At 52.4% G+C, this 15,245-nt stretch overlaps 3 protein-coding genes across 3 annotated transcripts; 2 read left to right on the plus strand and 1 right to left on the minus strand.

Moving 5' to 3' along the window:
- Positions 1 to 5,715: 5,715 nt before the first annotated feature.
- On the plus strand, positions 5,716 to 6,023 carry PG998_000348 (uncharacterized protein; the record flags this gene model as incomplete). Its single annotated transcript, XM_066867166.1, has 2 exons — positions 5,716 to 5,759; positions 5,807 to 6,023. The coding sequence occupies 2 exons, from the start codon at positions 5,716 to 5,718 to the stop codon at positions 6,021 to 6,023; spliced, it is 261 nt and encodes an 86-aa protein (XP_066735581.1).
- Positions 6,024 to 7,440: 1,417 nt separating this feature from the next.
- On the plus strand, positions 7,441 to 8,702 carry PG998_000349 (uncharacterized protein; the record flags this gene model as incomplete). Its single annotated transcript, XM_066867167.1, has 2 exons — positions 7,441 to 7,974; positions 8,058 to 8,702. 2 exons carry the CDS (start codon positions 7,441 to 7,443, stop codon positions 8,700 to 8,702), a joined length of 1,179 nt encoding a protein of 392 aa, XP_066735582.1.
- Positions 8,703 to 13,045: 4,343 nt separating this feature from the next.
- Positions 13,046 to 13,998, minus strand: PG998_000350 (versicolorin reductase; the record flags this gene model as incomplete). The annotated part of the gene is made up of 2 exons (XM_066867168.1): positions 13,046 to 13,080; positions 13,194 to 13,998. The coding sequence occupies 2 exons, from the start codon at positions 13,996 to 13,998 to the stop codon at positions 13,046 to 13,048; spliced, it is 840 nt and encodes a 279-aa protein (XP_066735583.1).
- Between the last annotated feature and the right edge of the window lie 1,247 nt (positions 13,999 to 15,245).

Here is a 15,245-nt window from a genome sequence, read left to right on the forward strand (position 1 = left end):
ACTGTCTGCTCAGTGGGCATATGCTCGAGTATGTGACTCATGCCGTCTCTTTCCTCGCATGTCAGGTGCCGCCAACCATCCGTCCATACATGCTACAAGCTCCATGATCGACAGCTAGCTACCCTCAAGCCGCAACGCACATTGCCTGCCCGATGGGAGCTGAAGCGACCGTCTAGGAAATAAAGGGCCACACTGCATCCTCCCGTGACTAGGTTGCTGCGTCAGGCAAGATGCTCCACCACTGGACCACGTTGCGGCCAACGATGGACCGCCCTATCTACTGTCGACATGTAACCTGTAACCATGTACATGTAGGCCGACCTCCGCTCGGAACGTACGGGCGTTTTGCAGGAAACAGGTGTTGGGCTCGTAATTGGGGACATGCCTTCCTTGGGCATTTTCTTTTCTCAACCGAATGTACCGGGTTTACTCATCCTGTCCTTTTTTCACACATCTTGCTCACGAACAAGCGGAGGAAATATGTCAAGACAAAGACAAGACCCTCCTGACGTCAATCACATTTTAGTCAGTCTCTTGTCAGGTTCAGTCTCTCCTCCATACCCGCCCCTTCTGGACAAGAAAACTTTAAGCAACTGCATAGAAGTCTATACGGGGACAAAACACGGGACAAAAGGAAGCAAGGACGCGTCCCAGATATAATGCAATGCATCTCATGCGCCCTGATCTGCCTACCCGCTGCATATTCTTGCGAGCAACCATAGAAGAAAACAGACCGTAATTATTCTGTAATATCTACGCAATTATAGCGACTCATGAGGCTGCGACCAGGCACACACACGCGCGCGCACACACACTCACCCAACCACTTGGGACATACTCAACACATCAAACAGGACCATGTCACGCACGAAGGGGCAGGTGGTACACATAGATCGGAAGAGTGGCCTGTAGCGGCGCCGTTGAAACGATCGTGGGACTTTTGTTCCGGCAGCGCGAGTGGCGTCCTCTGTCCTATATCGCTCGCTACGTTACGTTACGTTGCGTTACGCGTGAGGATACTTTGTCTTTATTGATTCTTTTCCCTATTTGCTTCTTCGGCTCCATGCCCCCTTCTGACCGACTCTTTTTGGCAGTGCGGACAAACAGGATATGCAGTACGTAAATCCAGCAGCGCAAGGAGGAAGCCCGCATCCATCGAAATATATCTCCGATGCAGCCTGCCATCGATTAAGTACTCTGGGGGCCTAGCTACATGCATTCACATGGTAGCTTCCATAGACAAATGGGCATGAACCATGTACCCGAACGTGGTATGGGAATATGGCAGGCTGTCCAAAGTCCGCATGGCTGCGTTACTGCATCCTGATCGGTAGCACGAACAACAAAGGGCGAGTGGTAGTTAATATATGATATGCTAGTGAGGGTCGCACATACATATATCCATGCAATACATGCAGGCTTCATACGCAGGCGCAAGTAACGCGAACACGCGATGGAGTCAACACAAACCAACAACACACCGTCAGCCGAATCCTGCTCGGAATTCCTCTCTTCGCCAGAAAGTCCGGCACGGAGCAGCCTCCGAAACCATGTTTGGAACCACCATTGCGATGACCCCGGCCTTCCCTCCCTCCCGCTATCCACTCACCTTGCTCACCTTATGTAGTACGACGGAGTGATGAAGAGCAGCCCGCGCCGAGAAGGATCGCATCCATCTTGCGGGATCAAACAGATGCATCGTGGTATACTAGACTCCTCGATGGCGGCGAATGATGGGCGTTTTCCGATCCGTACGATACAAGGCTTGTGTTCCTCCTTGTGGAACAGGGCCTGCTTATCCTGCGTGCGACGAGCCCCTTCTTCTGTCCCCCCATCCTTCTCCAAGCGAGAGAGAAAGAGAGAGAGAGAAGGAAAGAAATCGGGGTTTACAGCAGTACACGACAGGTGGTTAGCTAGGTAGCAGTCAAGCCATCCTTTAGGAGGAAGCCTTTTTCGGGTTTCGTGAAACTCTTCCATGCGTAAGCTTCGGGATGCAAAGGTAGTGTCTTTTTGCGTTCCCCTCTTCTCGTGATGCATATCCTGCCTATCAAACCTCTTGAATTCACTGTTTGCTCTATCTCCTGGGCCGCGAGGAGGTCGTTTCGAGATAGGGGACACGGGCCTCCATTCGCAAAGGCAGCCCAAGTTTCCCCCTCGTTCTTTTCTTTTTCTTCATTTTTGCTATTTGGTATACGCGTGCGCGCAAGTAATACATACACTAGTGTCATCCCAAGTCAAATGCACGCGGGGCAATCAAAGATTCGACCTCGACCATGTATGTTACTCATAGCCATTGGGGGCCAGAATCAAACCGAGAGAGCGTCCACCGCTGGGTTAGTCAAGGTTTTCTAACCTCATAACCCCCCCAAAGAGGCAAAGGAGGCGTCGTCCCCTCAGAACGGAAGCGATCGCCATCATGCCTCGTTTGCGTTTGCTTCTTCTGCTTCTGCTTCTTTTACTTCTATTGAAGCTAGTCGTCGAGTAGTGCGGCTGTTACATGTGTAGGGGAGGAAAACAAGCTTAATCCATTTCCTCTCTCTCTTACTTGGTTTACTTGCAACTTACTCACGAATGCCTGCCTGCTTCCTAGTTTGGTCATGTTTCAGGTCGCATGTTAAAATTGGTGGTGGCTGAACCGGAGGGTTGCGTAGCAGAAGAACTCTGGCAGCAATAACATGTCTTCTTTTACCCCTGCCCCCCTTTCTAGATTTGCGCATGCTTCTTAGTGTCGGGATCATTACGTCTCCGATCTGGCAGCGTCCATTACATGCCTAAACTACGGGGAAGCGCTGTTGCTAATGCGGTGGCCTTGGAGGTCTCGTCTAGCGAAGTAGCCTGATAGCGTCCAAGGAACGATGTTCCAGGCATTCGTTCGTTTGCCTTGCCTAGTGTCAAGCGAATCTCTGGACGAGTTTCTGTCCATTACCACAATCGGAATCACCCCGACTCCCCCTCCCAGAGTACCGGGTCGCTTGCTGGCAAAACAAGGATTAGTATGCACTTGGCCTTTTTGGTGTAACGGGCTCTGGATGCTATCCCGGCCTCCCAAAGCTCTCTGGGGTACATTTGGACTTGCAATAGCTGTCTGTCTATCTATATTTCTGAACCCCCTTATGTTTTTCTCCCTGTCTATAAGATACCCGTCAGGGCGGTATCCAAGATTCCCTTCCGGCAGGTTCGGCGGGTCGAGGGGTTGTCGGGACCCTTGACGCTTGATGCCTGATGCTTGGGTCTATAGCTGAAGGTGCCACAAAATAGCGTAGCATCGTCCACCCTGGTCGAAGATCCAGTGCCCGGGATTGCGGGGAGTGGGGTTTGGAGGCTACAGTATTCTTGCTTCTCGATGACTCGAAATGAGATGTGGTAGCCAACCTTCGTATAGCGCATGCCGCTCATCACAGCAAGAGTTCTGGCAAGAGTTTACACCCAGAAGCCTGGTGATTCATGAGACGGTCTCGCCGGGCTTACATGCAGGAAGGGGAAGTAAGAAGACAGCAGCACGCCTGCCAGCCTGCATTGCACATGTTGCCTAAACATTGGCCATACGCAAACCAGATTGATCCCTACTGTGCCCTATCGCGATCAGTGCATCCCACTTTACTTTCTGAGTGAGCCGCCGCGCCCGCGATGAACAGGCTTCCCCACGAAGAGGATTTGGTGTTTTATACCCGTGCACCCGAACAACAAGCCATGAATGTACATAGAGCATGCGCCACTTGACCAACCGGGGTATAGGATGGCTGCCCAGAGCGGCCATGGCGAGCAAACCTGTCTGCCAGCCAAGGTTCGTTGGCTACATTCGAGGCGTTGAGCCAAAGCAACATGTCACTCACGTCAGAAGATTCAGCTTCGAACAATATGCAGATCATTGCTCGAAATGAGTCAGTCAAACCCTTTGACTGGCGGGTCTGGTAACTGCAGGGCACCTGTCACCTTGCAACCGTCCACTCACCTCTCGGATTAGAAAAATCAATAACTCGATGGGCTCTGAGACCTGGACCAGGCTGCTTGGCCAACTCATCTTGGGGCGTTCAGGATACCCACCGCTCAGCCTTTATATCATAAGCTCGAATTGGGGGTAGACCTGATGCGTGCGTTGTTACGGTGTTGCCAGGCTTCACTGCGTATGTGGCGTTCTCAAAGTGGAATAGACGAGGCCTTTCTCTGGTGGCTGATGATTGTGAGGAGTTACTGCAGAGTGGAAGAGCGAAAGATTGGACACAGAGAGAAAAACGTACGATGGATGGAGGGTGAGTGAGCGGGTGAGATTCTTTTGGGTTGCGTGCCCAACAAAAAGGCCTGCCCTTGTTTGTGCCTGTGATGTATGATATGATGATGATGATGTTGACGATGCTGATGCTGATGATAGAAATGCGAAGATCGGAATAAACTACAGGGTCAAGAGTCTAAACCAAACTTGGCGGTCTCAGATCAACTGTGTACTGGAAGGCATTGATAAGATCTACACATGGAGACTAATGAGACCGACAGGAAGGTTACGCAGTGCTTACCCCAATTAGGATGCGGCGAAGCTTGACTGCGCAGAAGAAGGCGAAAGAGATGATATGCCAGTAGCGGGTAGGTATAGTATATCACGTAGTCAGAAGTGATAAGAATGATGCAAACACTGGAAGCCGAGGTCGCCGATTCGTCAACGCATTGATCGCTGCCTGCTGCCTGAATCAGGTCTGCACATAGGGATTATAGATCAGTCGCCCTATAGTATAAGACCTTGATGTCCACACTTATGGGATCAGATCAGTGAGCATGCAATGCAGCTGGCTTGTTACTGGGTGCTTATACGTTCTTTGCGATGCCTGCAGCAGAAGCAGCGGCAGGCACTGGGCCAAGATTAGCTTTACAGCCCCTGCTCCACGACAACGGAGCTCCGGAAACTACTCACTTGCCCAGACGAAGGAGAAAAGTGTCGTCTTCAAACGTCTGGTGTGTGGTGGGATTGCTCAGTAAAGGAAGAGGATAGCATGACTGCGCCCACAAAGGGATCCATACAGCATGGGCGATAGAGCAATCTGCATTCAGGTTCGGTTACGAATAGGACCAGGGCGGACGGGAATTATACAAGTGTACCTACTGGTCACTACCAGCCGTAGCTAAATAAGGACAGAATAGCGTTCTTTCTAGCGCGGGCGCCCGTGCAAGTGTAAGTGCGGCTTTCTGGGCGGCTGTGCCTGAGTACGCTAAAATAGCACCACCAAGTCGGCAGGTAGTGGTGGTGGTGGTGGTGGGTGAAGGAGTTAACCTTCTTTAGGTACTTGGCCTGTCGTCCAGGCGAGAGCCCCCAGACCAAGTACGATTGCTCCTGAAGAGATGAAGAGCCGGCTTCATCATGGAATGTAATTATAGACGACGGTTTTACTCCGCACTCGTCCGAGTGTTCGCCCGAGTGTGTGTTGGAAGGCAGGCCTGGGAATGGAGGATTGCCTTGGGCAAGTACCTCTCGACATGGTACAGAGACAGTGATTGGGCCACACACCTAAACATAAGGATCAACCTAGGATAAAAACAAAAAAGTCCCTGAGACAAACTGCATTGGTGTATTGGACTAGGCCTAACTTGGCCCAGAGGCGAATCTATATTCTTTCCGAGAATCCACGTCCTTAGTGGCCTCCCTCCATCCTATCACCACCTCGTTGACATTGACAGACGGGATCGGTATCAAGCATAGGCATAGGGTTCCGTCAATCCCATTCCATCATGCCTGGGCGCACAAAACTGGACTTGGCACTTACTGGCGCTCCGTCCGCTGAGCCTCCGACAGATGACGAACAGTCTATCGCTGGTGCAGTGTATCCATCAACCTGAGCAAGATGCTCGTATTCTTTGCTACCAGTCGCTCTTCACGTGATGAACAGTGCTACTGCACGGAGGTTCAGCTCTCCACCGGCTTCTGTCTCCCGTCACTTCCCCCAGGACCTTTGGGATATACTGATCCTATCATCCTCTCTGAGCTTGCACCATTTCGGGCCCGAGTCTCCGCTCACATCGAAACTCTGCCCGATTGAAGGAGTCTCTCAGCGTCAGCAGCAACGCGGTTGGTCGAACTCTCCACTTGCTTGCTGCATCCTGCATTGCTGGAGAGATGGGGCCACATCTGACTGACCCCCGGTCCAGTCCTCTCTCCAACTTCGCTCATGACGAGCACCCTTGTCCTCTGACGACCTGGCCCTACTCGGATCGTATAGAAAACTTACGGGAATCGGCTGCGATGGGGCTCCTGAGCAAGGTACACCGTTGTCCCGTCTTCCTTACAGCTCCAGTGTTTTATGCATATCGCTGTCTAATGCACAAAGGCCCACCGGTAGCACTGCACTTGCCGTTGCCCTATCCTCCACCTGAAATGGCTGAAATGACTGACTGCTTGACATGGACATGCTGCCACCGGACTGAGAGTTCATCACTTCTTTGAAGCTTACAGGGCTTCGATAGCAAACGTGCAAAGGGGCCTTGTTTGGTTAGAGGAGCTCTTATCTATCATGGTCTCCTCAATCCGCCTCGCGCCATTCCGGTCTCATCAGAGCCAGACGCGTTCAACTTCAAGTGAAGATCGACAGCTGAACAAGATCGGGCTCCATTCAGCTTACAAACAAGACGTCTGAGCAACTGCCATGTGTAATTAGCTTGCTATACATCCGCGAGTGCCACATACGTGCACGTCCAGGCGGCATGTGCGCTGGGGATGACCTGGTAGACATACTTCTCACCGTTTCCTTCAACAGACTAAGTCCCAAATCATGGTTTCGGCGGCTCTTCGACTGACAGGCATCCCAGATCCTGGTAAACCTGTCCGTCCATCACCCACGCTACATACGAGTATGGCTTGGCGAAGCTCGTCCTAAATCCGCCTTGCGGCCCGCTGTCTCTGTGGGCATGACCATCCATCGCTGGCCCTGTCTGCACCCTCCATGGATGGACGCGAGCAGCGAGAGATGCTTACAGCGCTCTCTGCCACCTGCAGCATACCTGACCCCTCCCCTCTTGGCCTTTGGTCAAATCAGGTTTTAGCGTTTGCATTCGACCATCCGGGCTCTTCCCAGTCCAAGTAGCACTCCCTTCTTTTCCTACCCTCCAGGATGCAAGCATATCCCTCCTCTCCCCAGAACGCTCTTCCACATCGAGGAGCCAACTTCCTTTAGCTTGACTTTCCCGATGTTTCTCTTATACAAGAATGACATATGATACTCCTTCCCTTAGGCATACAGGGGCCCACTCCATCGTTCATTCGCGTCTAGCTTACAGTCTTATATCGATCCCCACAAACCTTGTACGACCTCTACTTCCGAGGGTCTCACTTACACCGGCTACTTTATTATTACCCCTTCCATCTCTCATCGCTTTCTGTTCTGCTGCAATGATCACTGTCGTTACATCCCGGGTTTAGGTCTCAGACTGCTAGCATTCCTGTCATATATCGTATTCACCATGGCTTCCCCCGCCAAGGCTCGCCAACCCCGTCTTCGCGCCTCGTGCGATGGGTGCTTCCTGGCCAAGGTCAAATGCTCCAAAGCCAGGCCCATTTGTTCACGATGTCTTGCGTGCGGCATCGAGTGTCGATACTCACCTTCGAGTCGTGCTGGCAAACCCAAGGCAGACGCTAGCAGTAACAACCATGGGCATTCTAACCCCGATACAAACGACATGGCTGGCATGGGAGACGACAAGTCCATGCTGTATACTACACCAACTGTCCAATCTTCGGAGCAGATGTTCAGAATCGATAATGGTTGGGCCACACCTCCTACCAGCGTCGATGGTTCCATGAGCCGGAATCCTTCTATATCGGCGGGACTGACATTGCTTGGAGTTGACGAAAGAATCATGGGTGAGCATGATAGCATGCCAGTTCCGCCTGACATGTACGCTCCCACCATGGCGCCGTGGACTCCTCCAACAGATATCTCATGCAATCAATACGCCGACGTCGCTATATCCAACGCGCATATGCCTGGGGCACATGTACGATCGCAGTCGTTCGACATGACCATGCCTACTCCAATGGCCTGGCCCGACCCGGCTGCCCACGATATGATGGCTTACAGCCAAATGCCGACGCCTGCGAGTTTATCGTCCACCTACTTTCCCAGCCCAACCGCAACGCCAAGCATGAGGCCGATGCCCCCCGCCATAAATCGTCATCCTCCACAATCAACGGGGGCTCTTGTACATGCTTCACGGTGTGCCTGCAGTCTCTCCAAGCTTTGCACAATGCGTCATCACCGGCTATGCCTCCATTTGATCTAGTTCTCTCCCTGAACCGCAAGGCCGTGGAAGGATGCGCTGCTATGATGGCATGCCCAAAGTGCATGAGTCGCTCCGGCACACACACTGCTGCTATGCTTCTTGCTACTGTAATTGGGAAGATTACTTCGTTTTACAAGAATGCCTCGCATACTTACTTCGACAACGGGAACATTGCAATCAACAATGGGAGCCCGGGAGGTCCTTTGGGCTTCACACTTGGTGTTTATCAACTGAATGGAGAAGACGGCCGGTGGCTGGAGCTTGAGATCCTGGCGAGGGAACTTCGCAAATTGGAAGAGGTCTATGCTAGGTTTCGCGAAGTTTGCTCTGACCTATCCGAGGACCCTGAGGTCAGCCGGGTCATGCTTGGCTATCTGGGGCATACCCTGGGGTCCACATTGGATCTTGTCAGTCACAGAAAGGGTGACATGACATTCGTATAACGCATTGGGTAGGGATGAGGAGAGAAATCAGGACAGCCCACGCTAGCTGAGAGATGATCATGTTAGCATCTGGCGAGCTGGCAAGGGACCAGCTCGCAATCGTCATTCATTGCACATCATAGCGAAGCGAGTACGGCGCCTCGGCGAAAAGGTTCATTTTGGAGAGGAGTGCAGAGAAAGCGATTTCACTAGCGGTACAGCAATGGTTCGCGGGAGAGGCAGTTTGCTCGAGACGACGGTGAACAACCGTGGGGATACTGCTAAAGACAGCGACGTGATGTCTCAAGCTTGGTGCTGGTTTCACATGGGCAAGCTCTTGGATGCCCTCCCCATTCACCATATCATGACGCACATGACTGACACGCAGTATTAATCGTTAATCAAGGGCAATTGGATTTACTTTTAGGGGATTTGGGCGTTGTGTTTGCATCACTCCCTTAGATCACTACATAAGATATGGGATACAGGTTTTTGGGTTGTATTTACTTCAGTCAACAAGCGCAGTTTCTCACTTCAGATTCCATAAGAGCACTACATAGATTGTTCGATTGAAAATCCATTCAACGGCCGGTTCGTTACACAAACATCTCGCATGACATAGAAGTTTGGAGTCTCTTGCAGTCGTGTGCGGAACGGTGTCGACGTCGGTCTGAAAACCACCTACCCATGGGCGCCACCTTGTTCCATACCCTTGTCGACTCTGCACTTCGCAACTCTCTGCCGCAGGCCAGAGGATTCTCGGCCAGAAATAGCAGGGGCAGTGACAGAAGTATTGGAGCAGCTTGTCGAGCAGCGGTGCCGTTGTGGTGTGGTGTGGTGTATTAGCTTTCAGCCTCAGTAAGCAAACCAAGCTTGACTCGTTGTCCGATTTGAATGCTATTTTCAGGAAGTAAGTTGCCTAGATCTGGACCAGCTGGTCGGATGTGAGTAAGAACGTATCGATAGGCAAGTAGGCATATAATCTAGGCAAGATATAACCAGGATATTACCAGGATAATACCTATACGTTAGCACAACGCCATTAAGTATTCGACCATCTTGGGCAGTTCCTTCTGCGTGATTGGTTCATGCTTGCATAATCAGTTAATTCTACCCACCCTACCCACCCCCGCCTCACCTCGCCCCGTCTCATCGGATGCTGATGCTGATGTTGATGCCCACCACAACGGCAACATCACTTGCATCTCACCGGTCCCGATCCTTCTGCAACGGCAGAGGCAACAGAAATAACTCGCGATTACCGATTCCCCAGCTGCCTGTCTGTTGGTGGGGGTTTTGCTGGTAAGCAAAAGCTTGCCCGATTCGCGAGCAGCACACCTGGCCAGACAAGCCGGGAGAGAACCAGCCAGTCCCATCGGCCCAAATTCCGTCATCGATAAAACCGCGTTGCGCTGGATTGGTGGCTTGCAGCTGCTGCAGTCCTCACCTTGACGCACAAGGTCAGGTCAAGCCACAGCTGCTGCACAAAAGACAAACGGGCATTTGCTCCAGCTTCGCCAAGAACGCCGACAGGCGGAACAGTCGGTTGTACTCGCCGTCCTCGCGCTCAGCCTGCATACACGTTTTTGGACTTTCGATCCTTCCCGCCATCAACAGCGGAGCTTGTTCTCGAAGTCCATCGTCGTCCCCTGTCTCCCCACGCCCACGGGCTGTTGGCGGTTTCTTGTGCAACCCTCCCTCCGGAGTGGGCTGGAGACGGGGAGGTGGGATCCAGCTATCCAGCTGTATCCCGAGTCCAGAATGGGCGCCATGAATGGGCAGGCCAGAGTCATGAAGCAGCAATCGTTATCTTCCGGGGCGCACCACCTCTTGGTGACTCGCAGATGCGCCCCGACTTGACCTGCTGACATCAGTTTATCCCCCGTAGCCGACGCCTGCCTGCAACGCCTTTGGACAAGAAGCTCTCATTATCCCTCCCCCCACGGCGGAGGCCCAAGGGCTGACAGCCATTGTGCGAGGTACCTGGTTGGCTTTGCCACATCAAGGCCCATGATATTCCAGGCATTGCTTCAAAACAGGTCAGCGCCAATGTAACCTCAACTTCATTCCTGTTCTAAATGCTGGCGACAAGTTGCAAGACGACAGGCCATTGACCCTCAATCCCGTGTCGGCATGTTGATCTCAGGGTAGCACAGAAACGACGGACCTCCCCAAAACTGAACGGTCTCACCAATCAATCACACTGTTGAAATTCTCTTTCAACATACCGTGACCTTCGATCAACTATTCGGGCCTTCAAGGTCGGAAAGCCTCCTAGCTTGCATTACTGTCTCGCAATCTGACGCCTCAATTTCACCGCTCGGGGGCGTCGTGGCTATGACCACCCTCATCACCTGAAAAGGAACTGGTGGCACAAATGGCTGTTCTAGATCCCGAGGGCTGGAGTTGGACGTTAGGATCTATGAGCATTCTGAACTTCAGCCTACAATCTTTTCCATATATGGACACTGGTACTGAATTCCGATTTTATGCCGCCAACTCGCAGCCTTGCAGCTTGCTTGACATAAAATTTTGCGACATATCGGATGGATGGCAGCGCTGCAGCTGCTTGAGACAAACTCATATCGACTTTGCATTGACAGATGCCATCGCCCACTTTGCAGATGCAATCGCCCGCTTGGTCGGGTGATGAACAGGTTCGATATACCATGGCCTGCAGACACCGACCAAACGGAGATTTTGCATAAAACCTCGCCTGTTCTTCTTTTGGCCTATCAGAAGCGGTGCTTAGACCCTTTTTCGGGTTGGCTCCTAAGGTGTATCTGCCTCGCGGCAATCGGGTGCATGAACCAGATAGGGTACCACCCTCTTCCCATTTTCGGTATAAGAGTCGCATTTTAATGCGTGACATCGGGGCCGATAGGGGATAGCTATCGATCCCACAAGAGGACTTATCTATGGCACTGTACCGTGCTAGAGACACCCCCTTACATCGTCTTGTAAAGTCTCTTAATCCCGAATAATACCTTGCCCTTTAGTTGTAACATCGTTAACTAACCAAGCATTTGTTTTATATAATAGATGCATTCCGCATGACTCACACGGTCGACACGAAAAGCTGACGTCGCTCTCGGTCGGGGCTACACGATATAATGGTCGAGTAAGCCGACTGGTAGCGGAGGGTTAGTGTTGAGAGCTTAGTAGAATCCATATGCCTGCAAAGGCAGAGTATCATGTAGAGTGATCAAACATCCCATCTTGGTGTCCGGAAGTTGGCCAAGAGAATCAAAGCTTATGGATAGGATGGCGACGGACCTCCGGATCCCGCCAACGCGGCAATCACCGACAGTCTTATTCTACACTGGCTTGGCTGAATGCCACTTGTACCGGCAGTTCCTTTTCCCCCTCCCTCTCTTGGCGGTGTCACTACATGGGCACAACACGTGTCATGCGAGCCTACCCATAATTCTATTCTCATCAGCCACTCGCAACCGATTGGGGAGGAGGTGCGTGCATAGTGAGATAGGCTAAGGGGGTAGGGCTCTGTCTGCTCCACACCCCTCGATAGCGAGCGGCGACCGGGGCGAGCCGGTGATCGCCATCTACTTCTATTCAGCCTATTGGACCGTAGAAGAGTGGCCTGCATAAGGAATTCTGTAATGCTATTGGTTACGTTTGCCTTGGAACTTGGTGGTCCCGATATCGTCGGCGGGAGCTCTTGGTGGGCCTGATGTAAAAGTACGTTGCAGGGGCATCTCAAGGCAGTTCGTATGTTGGCTTGCAGCTGTGAAATAAAACCATGCCGCTTGTTATGCCTCAAGCCCGTGACGATTTGTATCTAGGCCAAGCAATTTATATCAAGTGAAAGGCGATCAATTCGTAAAGTCCCGTGCCAAAACCGACATCCTGACCTGGCACAAGAAGCAACGAGTCGACTAGGAGGAAAGAAAATGCGAGGCAGTGTATGCTGACGCAAACGAAAACATCTCTGGGCATGATAATTGGAAGTAGGTCATAATCAAGAACTGTACTATCATCTTCATGTGAAAGGCGGAATATGAAGTGCAAAAACCCTTTCTTGTTGTTACTAAGAACGTCAAGCCGAACACCCGGCCACGAAACATACGACTGGTGTACAGCGGTTCCCATGGTCACGAAAATATTTCTTGTGGAGAATCGTTGTTATTTTCTATTCTTCGTGGAACGAGGAAACTATTGTTTGTACTGTACACGATGCAATGAATTTCAAACAACTCGGCGCCCAGCTGTTATTTTGTTTCCAGTTATACTGCTAGCTTGTGGGTAGTGGGGAGGTTGTAAGGTATTCTGTCATGGTGAGGATTTATGCGTACCATCCCACTCACTCACACTCCAACCGACTGGTGCAGCCTACTTGGAGAGACTTAGACACCGCCACCAGAGCAGCGGATAACTTGGCCTACAGCAGGGTAAGTACATTGTTAGCTTGCTTGCGTGAAATCGTCCAGAAGGAGGCAGGTGTCTATGGAATGTATGTTGGCTGGTTCAGGGGGAAGAAAGGGGATAACATACCGTTGATCCATTCACCCTCATCGCTGACGAGGCAGTAGACGGCCTTGCCGACATCCTCGGGGGTGCCGACGCGGTCGAGGGGGCAGAGCTTGGCCAGACCGGCCTTGATCTTGTTGATGTCCATGCCCTCGTGGCCGCCGGGGACGTAGTGCCACGAGTTGGCGTCGAACATGTCGGTCTGGATGCCGCCGGGGGCGATGGCGTTGCAGGTGATGTTCTTCTTACCGCAGTCGACGGCGAAGGAGCGGGTGAAGCCCTCGACGGCGGCCTTGGAGCCGGCGTAGAGGGCGTGGTTGGGCACACCGGCCATCTGGGCGGCGATGGACGAGGTGAGGACGATGCGGCCGCCGCGGCTGCAGTGCTTGAGGGCGTTCTGGGCGACGAAGAACTGGCCGCGGCAGTTGAGGTTGAAGACCTGGTCGAACAGCTCGGGCGTCACCTCGGTCTCCTCGCACCACACCTCCATGCCCGAGTTGGACACGACGATGTCGATGTGGCCGAAGTGCTCCATGGCGCGCGAGAACAGCGACGCCACCTCGGCGGGGACCGAGATGTCGGCCTGCATGGCCACCGACTTGGAGCCCAGCTTGCCCAGCGCCGCGACCACCTCCTCGGCCGCCGACGAGCTCTTGGCGTAGTTCACCACGACCGAGGCGCCGCGCTTGCCCAGCTCCATGGCGATGCCGCGGCCGATACCGCGGCCGGCGCCCGTGATCAGCGCCACCTTGCCGGCAAGGGGCTTGTGCTGGGTGTTAGTGCTGTCCATGGTGGTGGAGGACATGTCTTGGGTAGCGGAGGGGGCCATTGTCTCTTGTTTGCTGGTTAGTGATTGATGAGAATGGAGAATTGGAGCGGGTTTAAATAGACGAGGGATGATGGATGTTGTTGATAGTGACAGAAGATTGAGACGGATGAGAATTGACTTGACTGTTTTCCCTTTATAAGGAAGAAGGGAGGTGGATATGTCTTGGGGTCTCCGGTGGTTTGAGTGCCATGTTTGGGGAAAAGTGTCGGACGACTAGCTGGACATTTACGGACGGACCGTACTTTCGGAGCTCACAGATGTTTTGGCCATGGTCGAGGGAGCCCGAGCAGCGCCTCTTCGCAAAGCAACTGAGCCCGGCGCAGGCCCCGGCGAAATGTGAAGCTTGTCCGTGCAGTGTTGTGCTGTGCGTGCAGCGACGCAAGGTCATACAAACAAGCCATGTGTGTATAATTCGAATGCGAATAGTCGGGTTGTTTGGCACTGGGAATGGCAGCTTGTTTAGCTACAGTCCATGCAACTTTCCCCATTTTCCCTTCCTTCCCTTTTGAGACGATCGAGTGTCAAAGCACGGCCATGATTGGCTGAGCCATGACCGGCCCCTGTCCTTCCCTCAGGGCCCCCTCACTTGCAAAGAGCCCTGCTAAGAATTTTAGTTGGCTCCTCAAAAGTGGCCCCCCAACGGACGTCCGGGTTGCCAGCGCAAATTGACCAAAACGCAAAACGAGGCCCCCCTTCGTGCGGTCGCTTTTTGCACCGACTTGCTTACTCACTCGGCACATTGAACAGACTGGTGTCACTGTAGAGACCAACTCGGATCCCTGGCTTTACCTCTGAACTTTAGCTGCCACTGAAATATACGAGCTACCCCTATTCCTGCTTCAAAATAGGGGTAGCTCGTATATTTCAGGGGCTGGACAACGACAACCCGACACCAAATCTGACTTAGGATTGACACTCCAAGGTCGTTGTCGGCTGGCCAACGCTGGTGCATTTGTTGCAGCTATCGTGATTTAAGTCATGTTTCGCCAGCTTCAATGGTCAACGGTTTTGTCCTCGAAGCTTGGGTAAGAAACCACATATTACCTGATATATCATCACATACTGTGAAGATACCTTCCCAGATTTGTGATCTAATGGGAGTCTCGAAGCATGCTCTGTGCGGGTACATTTCGCGTAACTCTGGCATGGTGTTTCTGGTCCCATCCTGTGAGAGGAGGCCACGGCAGTGATCTAGCAGCCTGAACCACCGGCATACTTCTATGCGAGCGCCTGCAGACATCTTCACC

This window comes from Apiospora kogelbergensis (genome assembly GCF_038363985.1).
Source record: "Apiospora kogelbergensis strain CBS 113332 chromosome Unknown utg000001l_segment0_segment0, whole genome shotgun sequence".
NCBI lineage: Eukaryota > Fungi > Ascomycota > Sordariomycetes > Amphisphaeriales > Apiosporaceae > Apiospora > Apiospora kogelbergensis.